The sequence below is a fragment of the Natrix helvetica genome (assembly GCF_964273705.1).
Source record: "Natrix helvetica genome assembly, chromosome: 5".
Classification (NCBI taxonomy): domain Eukaryota; kingdom Metazoa; phylum Chordata; class Lepidosauria; order Squamata; family Natricidae; genus Natrix; species Natrix helvetica.
Genome location: NC_138551.1, coordinates 50,556,359 through 50,571,123, shown reverse-complemented (window position 1 = coordinate 50,571,123; position 14,765 = coordinate 50,556,359). Strand labels below are relative to the sequence as shown.

The 14,765-nt window shown below is 39.0% G+C and overlaps 1 protein-coding gene across 3 annotated transcripts in view; it reads left to right on the top strand.

Annotated features, from left to right (window-relative positions):
- The first annotated feature begins 1,690 nt into the window (after positions 1–1,690).
- The window catches only part of LOC309392541 (solute carrier family 2, facilitated glucose transporter member 9-like), a 30,001-nt gene continuing 16,926 nt past the window's right edge, over positions 1,691–14,765 (top strand). For 2 of the 3 annotated variants that reach the window (XM_081953884.1, XM_081953886.1), the window contains exons 1-4: positions 5,527–5,782; positions 12,008–12,106; positions 12,503–12,663; positions 13,510–13,634. In XM_081953884.1, the coding sequence (XP_081810010.1) occupies positions 5,717–5,782; positions 12,008–12,106; positions 12,503–12,663; positions 13,510–13,634 (451 nt within the window). In that variant the 5' untranslated portion in view covers positions 5,527–5,716. Of the gene's footprint in view, positions 2,013–5,526; positions 5,783–12,007; positions 12,107–12,502; positions 12,664–13,509; positions 13,635–14,765 lie in introns of those variants that run through there. The other variant, XM_081953885.1, reaches the window with a different exon arrangement.

Here is a 14,765-nt window from a genome sequence, read left to right as displayed (position 1 = left end):
GGCCTAACTTTTTACACATTTTCTGTTGGCGTACATATTCAATTTTTTATATATAACTCAGATTAATTTTCATGAATGATTTTTTTCCAATGATAGAACCCTCATAGTTTTAAGCAGATTCACTATTATGGGGAGAATCTAAAATAAGGGGAAGGAACAGTTAATTCAATTATTCCAGCCCAAAGTGGCAGATTTTATTTTTAACATTCAGCTATGTAATTTAACGAGGGACATTACATAACATACTTGATAGCACAAGTCAGTGGTTGGAGGTTTAGAGTTAATCATATCCTAATGTCTATTGCAAGATACGTATTTACAGATATTAATGCGGAGAGAAAATAAATGGGTATTAGAAGCCCAATAGTAGAACAATTTGTTAGACGAAACATGGGTCTCTGGATACATGCATAGATGATTTTTGCTTAAATAGCCGTTGCAACTTGTTCTGCCTACCTAGCCACACCTACTTGGCCACATTGAGTGAACAGTGCCGAGTCAACAATATCAAGTTGGCTGCACCCACTCCCCGTATCCATCCATTTGCATTGACCTATCTACATCCACCTGTTTGTGCCCACCTAGCCACATCGACCTGGCTGCTGTGAGTTGTCCTAGAGTCTAGACCAGGGGTGTCCAAACTTGGCAACTGTAAGACTTGTGGACTTTAACTCCCAGAATTCCCCAGCCAGCTCTGCTGGCTGGGGAATTCTGGGAGTTGAAGTCCACAAGTCTTAAAGTTGCCAAGTTTGGACACCCCTGTTCTACATGAATAATACTCTACGAACCTCTGTGTGGTTTGCTGCTTTTTTCATTCTGCCAATATGTCTACAATTCATCTAGATGTTGGATGAAGGAGAGAGTGTTGGATACTTTCAAAAAACAATATTTAAGGGTTCCAGCAAATTGTTCTTGTCCCATTTATTCACATGTAGCTGGCTGGGGAATTCTGGGAGTTGAAGTCCACAAGTCTTAAAGTTGCCAAGTTTGGACACCCCTGGTCTAGACCCTTCTGAAAATATCAACAATCACCAGGAGTCAAGACTGATTCAAAGTTGCACCAAAAAAAGGAAGTCAGATCATCCTTCTGAATCACATATTGCTAGGTCCTTGTCAGTCTCCCCTTCTATTTTATAGCACACATCATTTATTTAATTTTTCTTTAGGATTTTCCTGAGTATCTAGGACAGGGGTGTCAAAACTCAATTTCATTGAGGACTGCATCAGAGTTGTGTTTGACCTCCGGGGGGGCGGGGGACATGACTGGGGTGGGTTTGGCCCCTTGGGCCCCATTTTCACTGGTAGAGGGCTATAGGTAGGCCAAAGCACCCTGCAGGCCGAATCCAGCCGTGGGTCTTGAGTTCGACACCCCTGGTTTAGGATGACTCAGAGTAGCCAGGCCAGTGTGGATGGATGAGCTCCACTTACTGGGTATGCCCAGGTGGGCATGAGGAAGTGGGTGCAGCCAGCTCTAATTGTTCACAGGGAGGAGTTTGATCCTGACAGGCTCAGGGTTGATTCAGCCATCCATTCTTCTGAGGTCAGTAAAATGAGGACCCAGATTGTTGGGGGCAATATGATGACTATAAATGGCTCAAGACAGTGCTGTAAAGCACTATGAACAGTATATAAGTCTAACTGCTAGTGCTGGTGCTATTTAAGTGTCCTGGAGATAAAGCTTCACAGTAGCAGAGTTTCAGTATATAAAATTGATTGTTCTTGCCATATTTATGCTCAGAAACAAAATCCTTGAAAACAGAACATTTATAATTTAATTCACTAGGAAAATTTAATGCAGAGTCAGATGGTTGATTAGAAAGAAAAATATGAAGATTAGAAATGGAATTAATAAGAACTTTGAAAATACAAAGAAATCTGTCATGTGATCGATCACTCCTAATATTTCACAGCTATGCGGATTATCAAGCAGGAATATCTTCAAACTGGTATCTACATATTGGAGCAATCTTTCCTTTTTCACATTCTGAGATTCAGCCTTCCATCCGTCTGAGGTCAGTAAAATGAGGACCCAGGTTGTTGGGGGCAATGGACTGACTCTGTAAACTGCTGAGATCACTGTAAAGCACTGTGAAGCGATATATAAGTCTAAGTGCTATTGCTAGTGTTATTGCTATTTTCTTTATGGCTTAATGTGAATTCAGCTACTGTAACTTGTGTCCAATTGTATCTCATTAATCAATGAATAATAATGGTTTATTATGTGAGAATCTCTTAAGTGATTTCTGAAACCAACCTTCAAGAATATTGCACCAATAAAATGAGTCTATTGGTCCTTTACATATATTCCTTTCTGGCCAACCTTGAGCCAGTGACAATCGAACTGCCAAACTGCTGGCAGTTAGCAGAAATAGCCTGCCATACTGCACTCTAACCACTGCGCCACCGCAGCTCTTAAATCAAATTTGTGCAATGCCAAAACCAGGTAAATTAGTTTCTTCCCTCTCCCAACCTATGTCATTATTTTTAAATTTGCAATAGCTTTGCTCAAGCTGAAGTTCCCCAACTCAATCAGATGTATGCCAAGCTAAGGATGGGGGGGGAGTTGAAGTCCAACACAACTGGAGATTATCACCCAAAGTTAGGGACAGCTGTTTATGAAGTCCATTCTTCAACATTAGTGCTGAAGTACTGTTGGAAATTTAAATATCACCTGTGAAATTGTGCATCCCAATAAATCTCTTAAGGAACAGAAGATGACCAACGTTGATATGGTACAAAGTTAAATAAGAGCCAGGAGTGCATAAATGTTTGCATGCAAGTGTAATTATTCTGGGACTGAAGAGAAGAAGGACAGATTCAGATTTCTTGCCTGCCATTTGATATATTGGACAGCTATAATAGCTGGAGGGGTTATCAGTTGCCAGCAAGTAATATATTACCTTTGCAGAATTACCACTTTCTGCAAAAGTTCCCTCCATTCCCTATAAAATACAATGCAGTATACAGTGATTCTTTTATGAGCAGAATGAAGAATCTATGCGCTGGGAAAAGAGGAAATAGCATTCTTTCAATACTGAAATGTCAAGTCTTCCTGCTACATGAAGTTAAGTGACTAACCCAACCAAATCTTTCCATATAAAGAAACTTCTGCGTAGAATTTCAAAATGAATTATGCTTATTATGCCCTTGTTTATTTTTATAAATAAATAAAATTTATTTTTAAAAAGTTTAAAAATAATTTATTTTTAAACAAAGCTGTTTACTTCTATATTTTTTTCTGTTCTTCCAAAATGGAAATGGTTACAGTCACACGATACCTAAATTAGTTTCTGCTTGGATATTTTCAAGTAGTATTAAGGAAAGGAAATAATTTTATTCTATATAAAAGCAGCAATTAGTTTTCTTTGAAACTAGCCATTCATATTGCTGTTTAAATCCAGAATGATCCACCCTGCAGGAAACACTCTTTAAAATGCCGGAAAATTGGAGGACAAGAGTTGTGTTGTATAATGTGCCAATGGAAACAAGAAGATTCATATTGAAGAGAAGCAGAATGTGGTTAGCAAATGCTTTGAGTATGATTGTCAAAAACATTCTATATCTATTAAATGTTTAGGGCTTATCTACACACCTCCCTTACCTCATAATACATAGATCCTATCTCGCAGCAGAGCCTCTTAGTGCCAGTCAAGATTATCTTGCAAAACATTAGTGTTTCCATTGGGAAACGGAACAAATCTATGCAAAAGTCTACGAATATGGAGGAGGCACCTGAGGCCACCCTTATAGAGTGCCCCTTTCTATCCAATTATGCGGCTTCAGGACTCCTCACCCCTCTAAGAGCAGCAGCCATGGTCCTGCTGCCAGCAAGAGGAACACTGGGGCAGCATTTCCCAAGCAATATAGGCTGGGAGGAAAGCATATCAAGAGCTACATGAGAAAAGTGCCAGGAATAATTTATGAGAGAGGGAGCAACACCAACAGATGCCAGCAACTATGGGGCCCTATCAACTTTGAGGAAGGGCCACAGGAAGAGTTTCTTTAATGTGTGGCATCAAAATACCTTATTGCCGCCTTATTTCTAGTCCTATGCTCCCAGTTGCGTCAGATCTGCTGCCTATAATTTCTGGAAGTGAAAAATTCTAACATCCGGAGGGCCCAAGTTGGGAAAAACTGCCTCAATTTAAGTCATTTGAGATTAGTAGACTTCCCTCTCACTCAGCATTAAAGTAGATAATCTCTGTCAGAGGATTTAAGATAGCAAGGTATAATTCAGATAAATATAGTGGGAGGGAACAAATTTCAAAATATGGTTCCTAGCCTTTATTGGCCTAAGGTTATTTCAGGCTTCTTCAGAATCTTCCAGTTTTCTTGACAAAATATATTATTGAATAATACTGTCATGCAGGGATGGGTTCCGGCCAAGACTACTGCTGGTTTGCTCAGGGACGCTACGCACACATGCTCAGTACAGCTAAAATTGTACTGCGCATGCGCAGAAGCAAAAAACAAGATGGCGCTGCCCACGATGTTGCCAGGAGAACTGGTTCAGAGGCGTGGCAGGTCTGGATCACAGCCAGTTCCAGCGACCCAGGCTGCCAAGCTACTACCGGTTTGGCCAAACCAGTCCAAACCGGTAGGAACCCACCACTGCTGTCATGTTTAAAAATCTAAAGCAGAAGTGGGCTAATTTTTTGTGCCTGTACTGAGTATCTACATTTTTGAAACTTATAATTATTCAGCCAAGACAAGCAGTAAGTCAGGGGTGCAAAGTGGTGAGCCTAAACCATATATAGCGGGAAGTAAGATTTTCTTTTGTTCCTGGATTTGGGAGGACTATTAAGATTTATGTCAGTGTTTAAGAAGAAATTTCCTAAGGGAAATCTCCAGTAATTGCAGTTGATGGAAAAAACTCCAGGAAGTGATTTGAAGATTCCATGTGACTTTGGAATTATAGATGATTTGGAAAGCTATGGGATGGTATAGTCCAAAACGGAATAAACCAAGATCCAAAATTAAGGAATAACTAAGTGGCTTATTTCATCTCTATTTTCATCATTCACATTTGGCTGTGGATGTTGTGCTCTGTGTGTATCTATACCAGGGGGCACATACTATGCCACCGTGTTTGTATATATCATACACAAATGAAACAGGTCATGAAACATGCTTAAACTCCAAGGAATGGTAAGAAAGAACATGGCAACATTATATAGGTCAGACTAAACTCGGATTCATGTGGTATTTAATCAAACTTGGTTGATTAGAATGTGAGTCTGATATTTGTTTATGCAATATCTTTTTTTTTTTAAAAAAAAAAGCCTGCTTCAATACATTCTTCTCCTTGCAGCAGTTATCATCCAAGCACAGAGATAGTTAATTGAGCTCTGGGCTGGGCAGTTCCAAATACCTAATAAGATTTGCTTCGCCCATCATGTGATTGAGTCCTTTTTATTAAGTTATCTAAAAGAGAACTTTTCTTACCCATCTTGCATCTTTCTTCTTACCCCCATTCTTTACTTAGTTTGGTCCCAGTGTAAGTAACTTTTCCTTCTTGTCTGTCATTTGGCAGAGCCTGGGAGCTTCCAGTCTTGGGTAGGAGTTTATTTACAACGTTCTGTTATTTTTTTCTGTCTTCAAATTTCTTTTTCTCACGAAAAGTTCTATTCATGACTTACTGAAATGATTGCGCAGCTCCCAACCGGGCAATTCCCCTTCTTTTTACCAAGCTTGTATCATATTATCAAGTCATAAGATGCCGAGTTATCTTTCACAAATGGACAACAGCCCCCCTTCTGCATTCCTAAGAAAGATTACAAGGGTAAGTGATTGTTGTTGTTTACTTTTTTATTTGCCACTTGCCCATTGTTTTTCCTTTCAAGGAGGAGCGGTCTTATGATCCGCCATTTTTCAAGTAGTCACCTGGAATTTTATTTACACCCTATCTAAGAATCTAGGCCAAAGCTATTTTCCCAGCTGCTCTGTGTTCGGGGTTGTGTGGAATAGGCTTCCTGCTCTCCTAGTAGCTTGAAAAATTTGAAACCAAAACGTAGGATAGATTTGAGCATTTAAGATCTTTCCAGTTGCAGTGGTCGCTTTCTCTGAAATAACAATATGTATTTATATTGCTGTTAAGCAGGTCTTTGGGAAATAATGCCCTAACCTTGGAATTTTTCAAATCACATTGTATTGTATATAGTTGGCTGAATAGTTGGTTGAAATGAGTTTCGGTGAAAGTTATTCATCCTTGTTCTAAATTCATTCCCTATTTATTTTCTTTCAATCATTGGGAGGATTTTTTTTAAAAAAAATTGTATATATTGCTGATTAATATATAAGAGCTGTGGTGGCATAGTGGTTAGAATGCAATATTGCAGCTTACTTCTGCTGACTGCCAACTGCCAGCTGTTTGACAGTTCGATTCTCATCGGCTCAAGGTTGACTCAGCCTTCCATCCTTCCGAGGTTGGTAAAATAGTACCCCCTCATTGTTGCGGGCAATAATGCTGACTCTGCAAACCACTTAGAGAGGGCTGTACCACCATGAAGTGGTATATAAGTCTAAATGCAATTGCTATTACTGCTAATAATTGCTCCAAGCCAATGAGTGATGGTAAAACTTCCCAAATTTGGCAGAACTATCATACTTTAATAGCTCAACAACTTCCAAGAGTCTGAAGCCAATAGTAAGGTATAAAATAAGTAACCATGAAGAAAGTAAAGGCTGAACTAATATAACCTAATAGTTACCATTTAGCCTAGAACGTTGATTAGCTGTAGCTCCAATAATCTGTTGCTGTGCATTAATTCTTGGCCAAGTTCAGTGGTTACCACATTGCTCTGTTGTGCAACTCACAAACATGTTGCCCATAATGGAACCTGATATAACTCTGGAGGGTAGAGTAAATGTGGATGTACATAATAATGATTTGGTGGCTTCACATATTGGGCAAGCATGAAAAAACTAAGTCAAAACTTCAGTAGGTTAAGGAAGACAAGAATAAATCATTTTGCTTTCCACCATCTTACTCCTTCGTCTTCTTGTATTTTTACTAATTCTCTCTCTTCGACTGAATCACATGCTCCTATACCTACAAGAATAATCAATTCTTTCTTAATGCCCCCCTTTACAATATCCTCACTCTTGTGGTGTATACATGTGTGGGATCTATCTGGGAAGGGCGGGGGAATAGGTACATCTTAACTGCTAGAGGTTGCTTTAGAGAAGGTTTCTGCACATCTTTCTCAGCAATTTCAGTGGTATTAAGTTGGGTGATATAAAACATGTTACAAAACATATCGTTTCTCTATACTTCCTGACAAATACTAGTTAAACTGGCTCTTTCTTTCTCTCCAGTGTTCTGTATTAGTTTAATGGGTTCAATGATTTCTTCTTTTTATGATATTCTCTTCCATTTCTTCTCATTATAAATCTTTTCTTTCTTTCCAAAAGGTTAAATAATATGCAGTATTGAAATATGACCAGTTGACCTGGTGCAATGGAGCTGCATTTTTTCTTTCCAGAGCTTGGCTAACAATTTAGAGCTACGCTTGGGTGAACCTCCAGTCAGGTGTGCCTTCTATCAGCTTAGTTTTTTATGGCTCCTGAGTGCATTGGAGAAGGCAGATAATGCCGCTATTGCTCATGGAGTGTTATAGGTGATCCCCGACATATGGCTGGTCACTTAACAACCTTTTGAAGTTACGATAGGCCTCCCTGGAGATGCTTACATGGGAAGTTCCAATTCCAAAGTTCCCATGGCTACCTGCCCATGGTCATGTGATCATATTTTGGGCACTCAGCAACCGGCCCACATTTCCAGTCATTTACACTGTCTCACAGTCAAAAGACTGCATTTTATGATGGTTTTGGCAAAAAAAAAAAAAAAGCATTTACTTCTGATTTCACTGGATAGCAAAGAATATGCTTCCTGAACACTTTTGGATGTATCTTACTGATTTTTGGCTGCTAATCACAAAAATAACTGTAACATAACCTATCACATACCATTTTATAGAAATCTTCTGTTTTTACACAATGGTAATATATACCCTTCAGTATGTATTGGCTGTGCTTTACACCTGAATGAAACATACGAAAGCATGGAACTATTGTTGAAGTGCATCCAGTACACCAAGTACAATTGGTATATCTGAGGAGATCTGAAAATAGTGGCTCTGCTCCTCAGAATGCAGCTGTATATACCAAGTACTGTTGTTACATATGTGAATAGGACAGCCATGCAAAAGAGCTACATTATTTCATAAAGAAATGGACATTCCGAAAGGATTTGGTTCCAGGGCAGAAAAATGTGACGCATGGACTGCTTGTTGATCAACAAAGAAATATTTGCCTCTTATTCACATAAAACGTGGACTGATGGAAAAATTTGTGCTAGTGATAAACAAAGAAGGTGAAGGTTTTTGTTAGTTGAGACAGATGTTTCCAATAATAATTGATGCCAAGTTTAAGAAAGGCATTTTTATTGGTCCACAGATCAGATACATCATCAATGGCAAGCAGTTTGAAGATCTGCTGATGGAGCTAGAGATAATCTCTGGGAAAGCATTTGAGAATTGAGAATTTTGGGGCAACTGCAGAGCACCAAACTACATTCAGCTGGTTGACAAATTTCTTACAGCATACAAGACCATGAAGGGCACTGAAGATTCATTTTCTGCATTAACATTTGGACTTCTTTCCGCAAAATTTAGATGCAGTCAGCGATGAATATGGTGAAAGTTTCACCAGGACATTGTCATAATACAAAAATGATATCAGGGCAACTGGAATCCAACAATGCCAGCTGATTATTGTTGGACACTACAGCAAGTTGCACCAGATACTGAGTACAAATAAAAATCAATAGCAAAACACTTTTAGCCCTCTTGAACTCATGCAGTGTGTCGGAAAAATTATGTGATTAAATACAGTACAGCCATTAAAAGTCAATTTCATATTTCTCAAGAGTCTTACATGATACAGTCATTCTGAAATTATATTTATTTTCAGTTTGAAGGGGTCTATCATAATCATCAAACGATTTTTAGAAAGCCAAACCTTTGAAAAAAAATAGTTGTTTTTGGCAAAACCAGCCCATAACAAACCACTGGTTCATTTAAGGATCACAGTAATCATGTCCATAGTGTTCACTTAAGGACTGCTGTAAAGAAGGTAATAAAATCAGGTTAGTCACATGGGTGGACCATTTTACAGCTATTGCAACTTACAACCATGATGGGCACAGTCCTTTATGGTCATAAGGTGAGCACTATCTGTAACATCTAGTTTAGTTTATTCAGTGTATTTTGATGAGCACTCAGTTGATCTCACAAATACCAGAAATTTCACTAGAAAGAACACATCTTTTCTATTATTTATTTCTCATGTTGGGGTCCAATTCAGAGTAGTGACTTTTACTTTTCAAGCTTCATCCTGAGGATCAGGTCCATGTCTTCTGGCTATTTGAAGTGTAATGGTGGCAATGAAAAATAAAGAAGGATGTCTTTTTTCCTTAGGTTTCAAAATTTGCCAGAAGTTGAAAATGAAGATTTTAAGGAGATCATGACGACAATGTTAGCAGAATATATTAACAGAGACAAACAACAGCTTGGGTGGGATATTGACCTGATTTATAGGATTAATTCAGCCTATGCTAAAACACACAATGTCCCAAGGGAAGTTCATGTTAAATTTCTTAGAAAAACCACAAGAGATGAGGTTCTAGGAGCTCAAAAGGGGAGGACCATTAAAATATAAGGATAAAGAAATAACCATTCTTAAGCAGATCCCAAAGAAAGTAAGAGATAAGAGAAGGAAATTTTCCTTCTTAGCAAAAAAATTATACAATAATGGGGTTTGGTTCGGGTGGTTGTTACCAGAAAGCATGTTGATTTTTTGGGAGGGCAGTAGAATTAGAATCAACACAGTTGAGGAAGCAGAGGCTTTCATTAAAAAATACAGTGCTCTCTTAGGAGATATGGGGGAGGCTACACAAGAAACAAAGCAGGGAGGGGCAGAGGCTCTGCCAGTGGACGGGGGGGAGGGTGCGACAAGAAGAAGACTCAGATCACAAAAGTGAATTGAAACATCATTGCAATTGTTGTTACAATGTACCTTTCTGGAAGTGATAAAAAGCAAAATGATTGAAACATATTGAAGATTTTGTGTTAAACTTAAAACTGCTAATATCTATGTAAATGTTCATAATTTTTTTTTTGTAAAAGTTGCGAGACCTGGGGGGGCTTCTCCCCCCCGCACGATGTAGCTGTCAAAATGTTCTAACCCTTTTTTCCTGTAAAACTTTTAAAATCAATAAAACTTGGAAAATATATATATATAAAAAATAAAGAACGCTAATCATGCAAACCCTATAGCAGAAGGTTCTCTCCAAGGTCATCTCCCTGCCTCGTCACAATTCCCTTTCCAGCACAAAGGGGGAAATGGTTTTCCAGAAAACGTTGAGGATAACGCAAGAGCACAGGCTAATCTATTGTACAGTTATGCAATGGGTATCCCATAGTTCTTTTTTCTCTTGTATGCTGACATTTGTATTGAAGCATTGATGCTTTTTTAAAGTTTCACCTTCGTAGTGTACGTTTATGATTGGATTTTTTTCAATATGATCTGTGATTGGAAATCAGAATTAAGATTGCAGGTGACAGATGGAAAATCCATTTGGTTAAAATAACAAAAGAAATATTAAATGTTTAAATTAGTTGTAAAGTAGTTTCTTATTCTACCTAAGATATTTGTCCATGTGAAGGAGGGAGAGTTCCCCCCCCCCCCCTGAATTAATAAGGTGTGAATCGTCGGCTTTCCAAACAGCATATTTCCAGATAAGCAAAAAATAAAACCCGAGAACATATTCTAATAAACAACTTTAATATAAAATAAAATAATAATACAAATCTTACTATCTAAATCTTACATTTTGGCAAGAGCTATGTTGCCCACCTCCTTCGGCAGGCGAACGGAAGATCAGAAAAGAAAGTAAAAGAATGTGTGACGTATTATGAGACATGCGCATTAATGATTGTCAGATAAGAAACAATCCTACTGTATAACTCAGAATATAAGCACAAGTTGACAAACCAATTAACGCAGTGACAGTCCAATATCACATTCTAAATATACACTGCCATGATATTTAAGATTTAGTCAATGTGTGTCCAATGTGTGTTCAATGTTCAGCATTAGCTACAATGGAAAGATTCTATTTATAGACTGGCTAGAGGCATGCCTAATTCCCATTGTGAACCAATCTCCATCCGTGAATAAACTTGTATTCCTCCCTCTGACATATTTTGTACTATCTAATTGCTATCCCATCATCTTCAAATACTTTGAAAGGTCTAAAAGTTTCCTCATTCTAGTTTTCTGAGAGAGGAACCCACAGAGGTATCCCTCTTGCAGATTTACTTTGCCTTGTGTAAAGTAGAAGACCTATGTATCAACAACAGTTTCTTCTAGTTGACTTCTATGGGTTTTGCCACTACAAAGAGGGATCCAATGACTTTCCAGATATTGTTGACTTATAACTGCCAACGAGTCCAGCTAGTGTACTGAATGCAGCAAGATATGGCAGTTTCCAGAAGACCAGTGGCATTGATTAGACTATTCCTAGCTTAACCAGTGCCAGTGTTAAAGGAAAAGGGGCATATTTTGTAAATTATTGTCCACGTTTTCCATAATCAAAGTATAAAATCAAAGTATATTGGGAAATCTGCTGATTCTCATTTTTTAATCATTGAGGTTTAAGTTTCAATAATAACCAACCTAGGAAATACATACTTGGTGCCATTTCAGGTTAAATATAATGGCTTGAACAGGTCTTCCTCAGATAATATCTTCTTTCTTTCCCATCTCCAGCACGAGCACAATATAATCCAACTGATTGAAATTCTGGGAACTGTAATGCCATCTTATGTAAAAGACATCAGACTTGAGGAAGCTTATTTAGGATGACTCTGACAGATGACAGTAGACTTTTGAGAAATCACACGTTTTCTTTTCTGACCTGACTTTTCTTATTTGTCTCTCCTAGCATCTGACCGTTCCACTTCTTGCTGTTACACTCCTGTCATCATTTGGGTCCTCCATGCTGTATGGCTTCAATCTGGCTGTGGTAAACTCTCCAGCAGTGGTAAGACAGAATAGAAGGTGGAAAGTGAAATTATTCTTCTCCTAAACAAGCAGAACAATGCAGTGGTGCAACGGATCGGCCTGTTGTTCGTGAACTATAATTCACAATATTTCTCACCATTGACTTTGTTGACTGGGTTGACAAAGCTACAATTCAGAAATGATCAAGATTTCCCATCATTGATCTGGCAGAAAGCCTTTTCTGTTTCCTGACCTTAACAGGAGAACTAGCTCTCTTCTTTTTTTCCAGTGCTTCAGTGTTTTGATTGATATTATCCCCTCCAGGCATCCCTGGCCTTCAGCTGACCCAGGCATTGTGAAAATTGACCATGGTAAATGTGGAGCTAGGATTGTGGCAATCTTCTCTTTATCAGTCTCATTTTCCCTCCTTTTGCAGCACATCAAAGCCTTCTACAATACAACATGGTACCAACGCTATGGGCGGGGCCTGGCGCAAGGACCTCTCACTCTCATGTACTCCCTGACTGTCTCTGTTTTTGCCCTGGGAGGCTTGGTGGGGTCATTTCCTGTGGGAATTCTAGTCACCCAATATGGGAGGTAAGAGCTGCGCCAACAAGAGTTACCCTGTGGTAAGATGGGCAACCAATGAATGCAATAAGAAATAAAAAACAAGGCAGTGATTCTCAATTATACATAGAGAGCTTGCAAGCTAGCAACAATACTTGATGTATCCTGAAATCACTGCCACACCTAGGACATTTTCTTCTAATCTGATGGTCCCGCTCAAGTGTGTTAGATTACAATTTTCATTCTGCATGGATAATATCCCCATTATTCTGCCTGTGAGTGATATTTGCTGTAGAACAATAGATAAGAAAATTACCAGGATAAGAAAACTTGCTTATATAGTATATTAAAGTATTTAAATATATTTGCTGTTTATTAACTTTCAAGATAAATGAGCACCTTTTATTGTCCTTGGGTTGTCTTAGAACTTCATTTTGTTAAGGGAGGAATTTAAATAATGAAAATAATTAAGTAGATAATTGAGTTAATCAGCTTGACGTACTGAGAAAAGCCTGACCTGTTCCTTTTGGCCCGCCTTTCAGTCATGCCCTGCATTTAATTTAAAGTTTCTCTGAATCAATTATGCTGTCATAAGAACAATATCTGTATTTATGCTCCAGCAAGCTCTTCTTTTTTTACTCTTAAGTTTTTGGTATCAGAGTAATTAACTAGCTACACAGGTACAGTGAATTGTTCAGCTGGCCAGTTTATTTCTAATTCCATCTGATAAATAGTCCTCATGGGAATTAAGAAAGGGGAATGCCAATCTCTTTTAGGATAAGAAAGAAAAGGGGTTATGGTAAGACAATTTTGGGGAGGCAGAAGGAGAAGAGAAAAATATGAGAACTATTAAAATTTTTGTCTTTTTGTTACCAGGAATGGCACTTTGATCCGTAGCAACTTCCTTGTTCTGTTGGCTGGCATGTTAATGGGATTCAGCCGCTACTTCGGATCCCCTGAAATGGTCATTTTGGGACGCTTCATCATAGGGATTCATTCTGGTAGGATTTTGCTGCATTAATAAAGGAGAATATTTGTACCTCAGGGTTAAAATGAGGGGACCTTGGTGGTCTTTGAACTTAGCTATTTTCTTGCAGATGTTTCATTACCCAAATCAGGTAACACCATCAGTGCTAGTCCTGATGATGTTACCTAGTTTGGGTAATGAGACATCCTCAAGAAAACAACCAAGCTCAGAGACTACCAAGGACCTCTCTTGCTGCATCATTATGCTTTCTCCCTTATGTTTCCATAAAGCAAGTCAAGCACGCGAATTGGTTTTTGCAATGTTTTTATAGAAGCATTGATCTTTGAATCCCATTGTGGTTTTGGAATGCTTTTATTGAAGCTACAAACTGTTGCAGAATTTAGAGAGACATATGCAGCCTATCTCTGGTCTCCCCCCACCCCACCCTCTTTGCGTTGCACCAGATTTCTCTGTGGTTACAATGTATAGGATTGTCATTATGCAAATGTAAAGTTAATTAAGAAAATAAACAAAATTATCGTTCTGAGCGGAAGCAGTCCTAAATGATATAAAGACCATTGCTTGTAGGCATAATAATGAATGATTGTCAAATCAATGGGCATATATGCAACAAATGTGCAGGTCTCAGTGTTAGAAGGAAAACAATTCCTTTTTCCTCTCTTACCCCCATGTACTGGTTTGGGGGCTCTGTACCTTCTGGCAACCAGAAAATAAGCAACCACTACAAAATAGCATTTATGCCAGCCTTTTCCATCTTAGTGTCCTCCAGGTATATTCAGGGGTAAGCTTAAAAATTTTTAGCCATGGGTTCTCTGCCAGGTTGCTGGATGGGCGTGGCCATGGTGGACGTGGCCTAGTCAGCCTCCTGGACCACGGGGGGGGGGGTGTTTCACCTTCCTGAACTCGAACCTCTGGGAGGGTGAAAACTGCTTCCCCTAGGCTCTGGAGGCCCTCCAGCGGCTGGAAACGCGCCTGTTTTTGGCCTTCCTGAACTTTCGGGAGGCCCGTTTTCCTCCTCCCCTAGCCTCCACGTGGGCCCTGCACTTACCTCGCATCCAAAATGGGCCGCGAGGAGACTTCTAGGAGGGGAGGGGCAGGGTGGGTGGGGCCAGCCAGGGGTGGCATTTGGAGATCCTCCGAACCA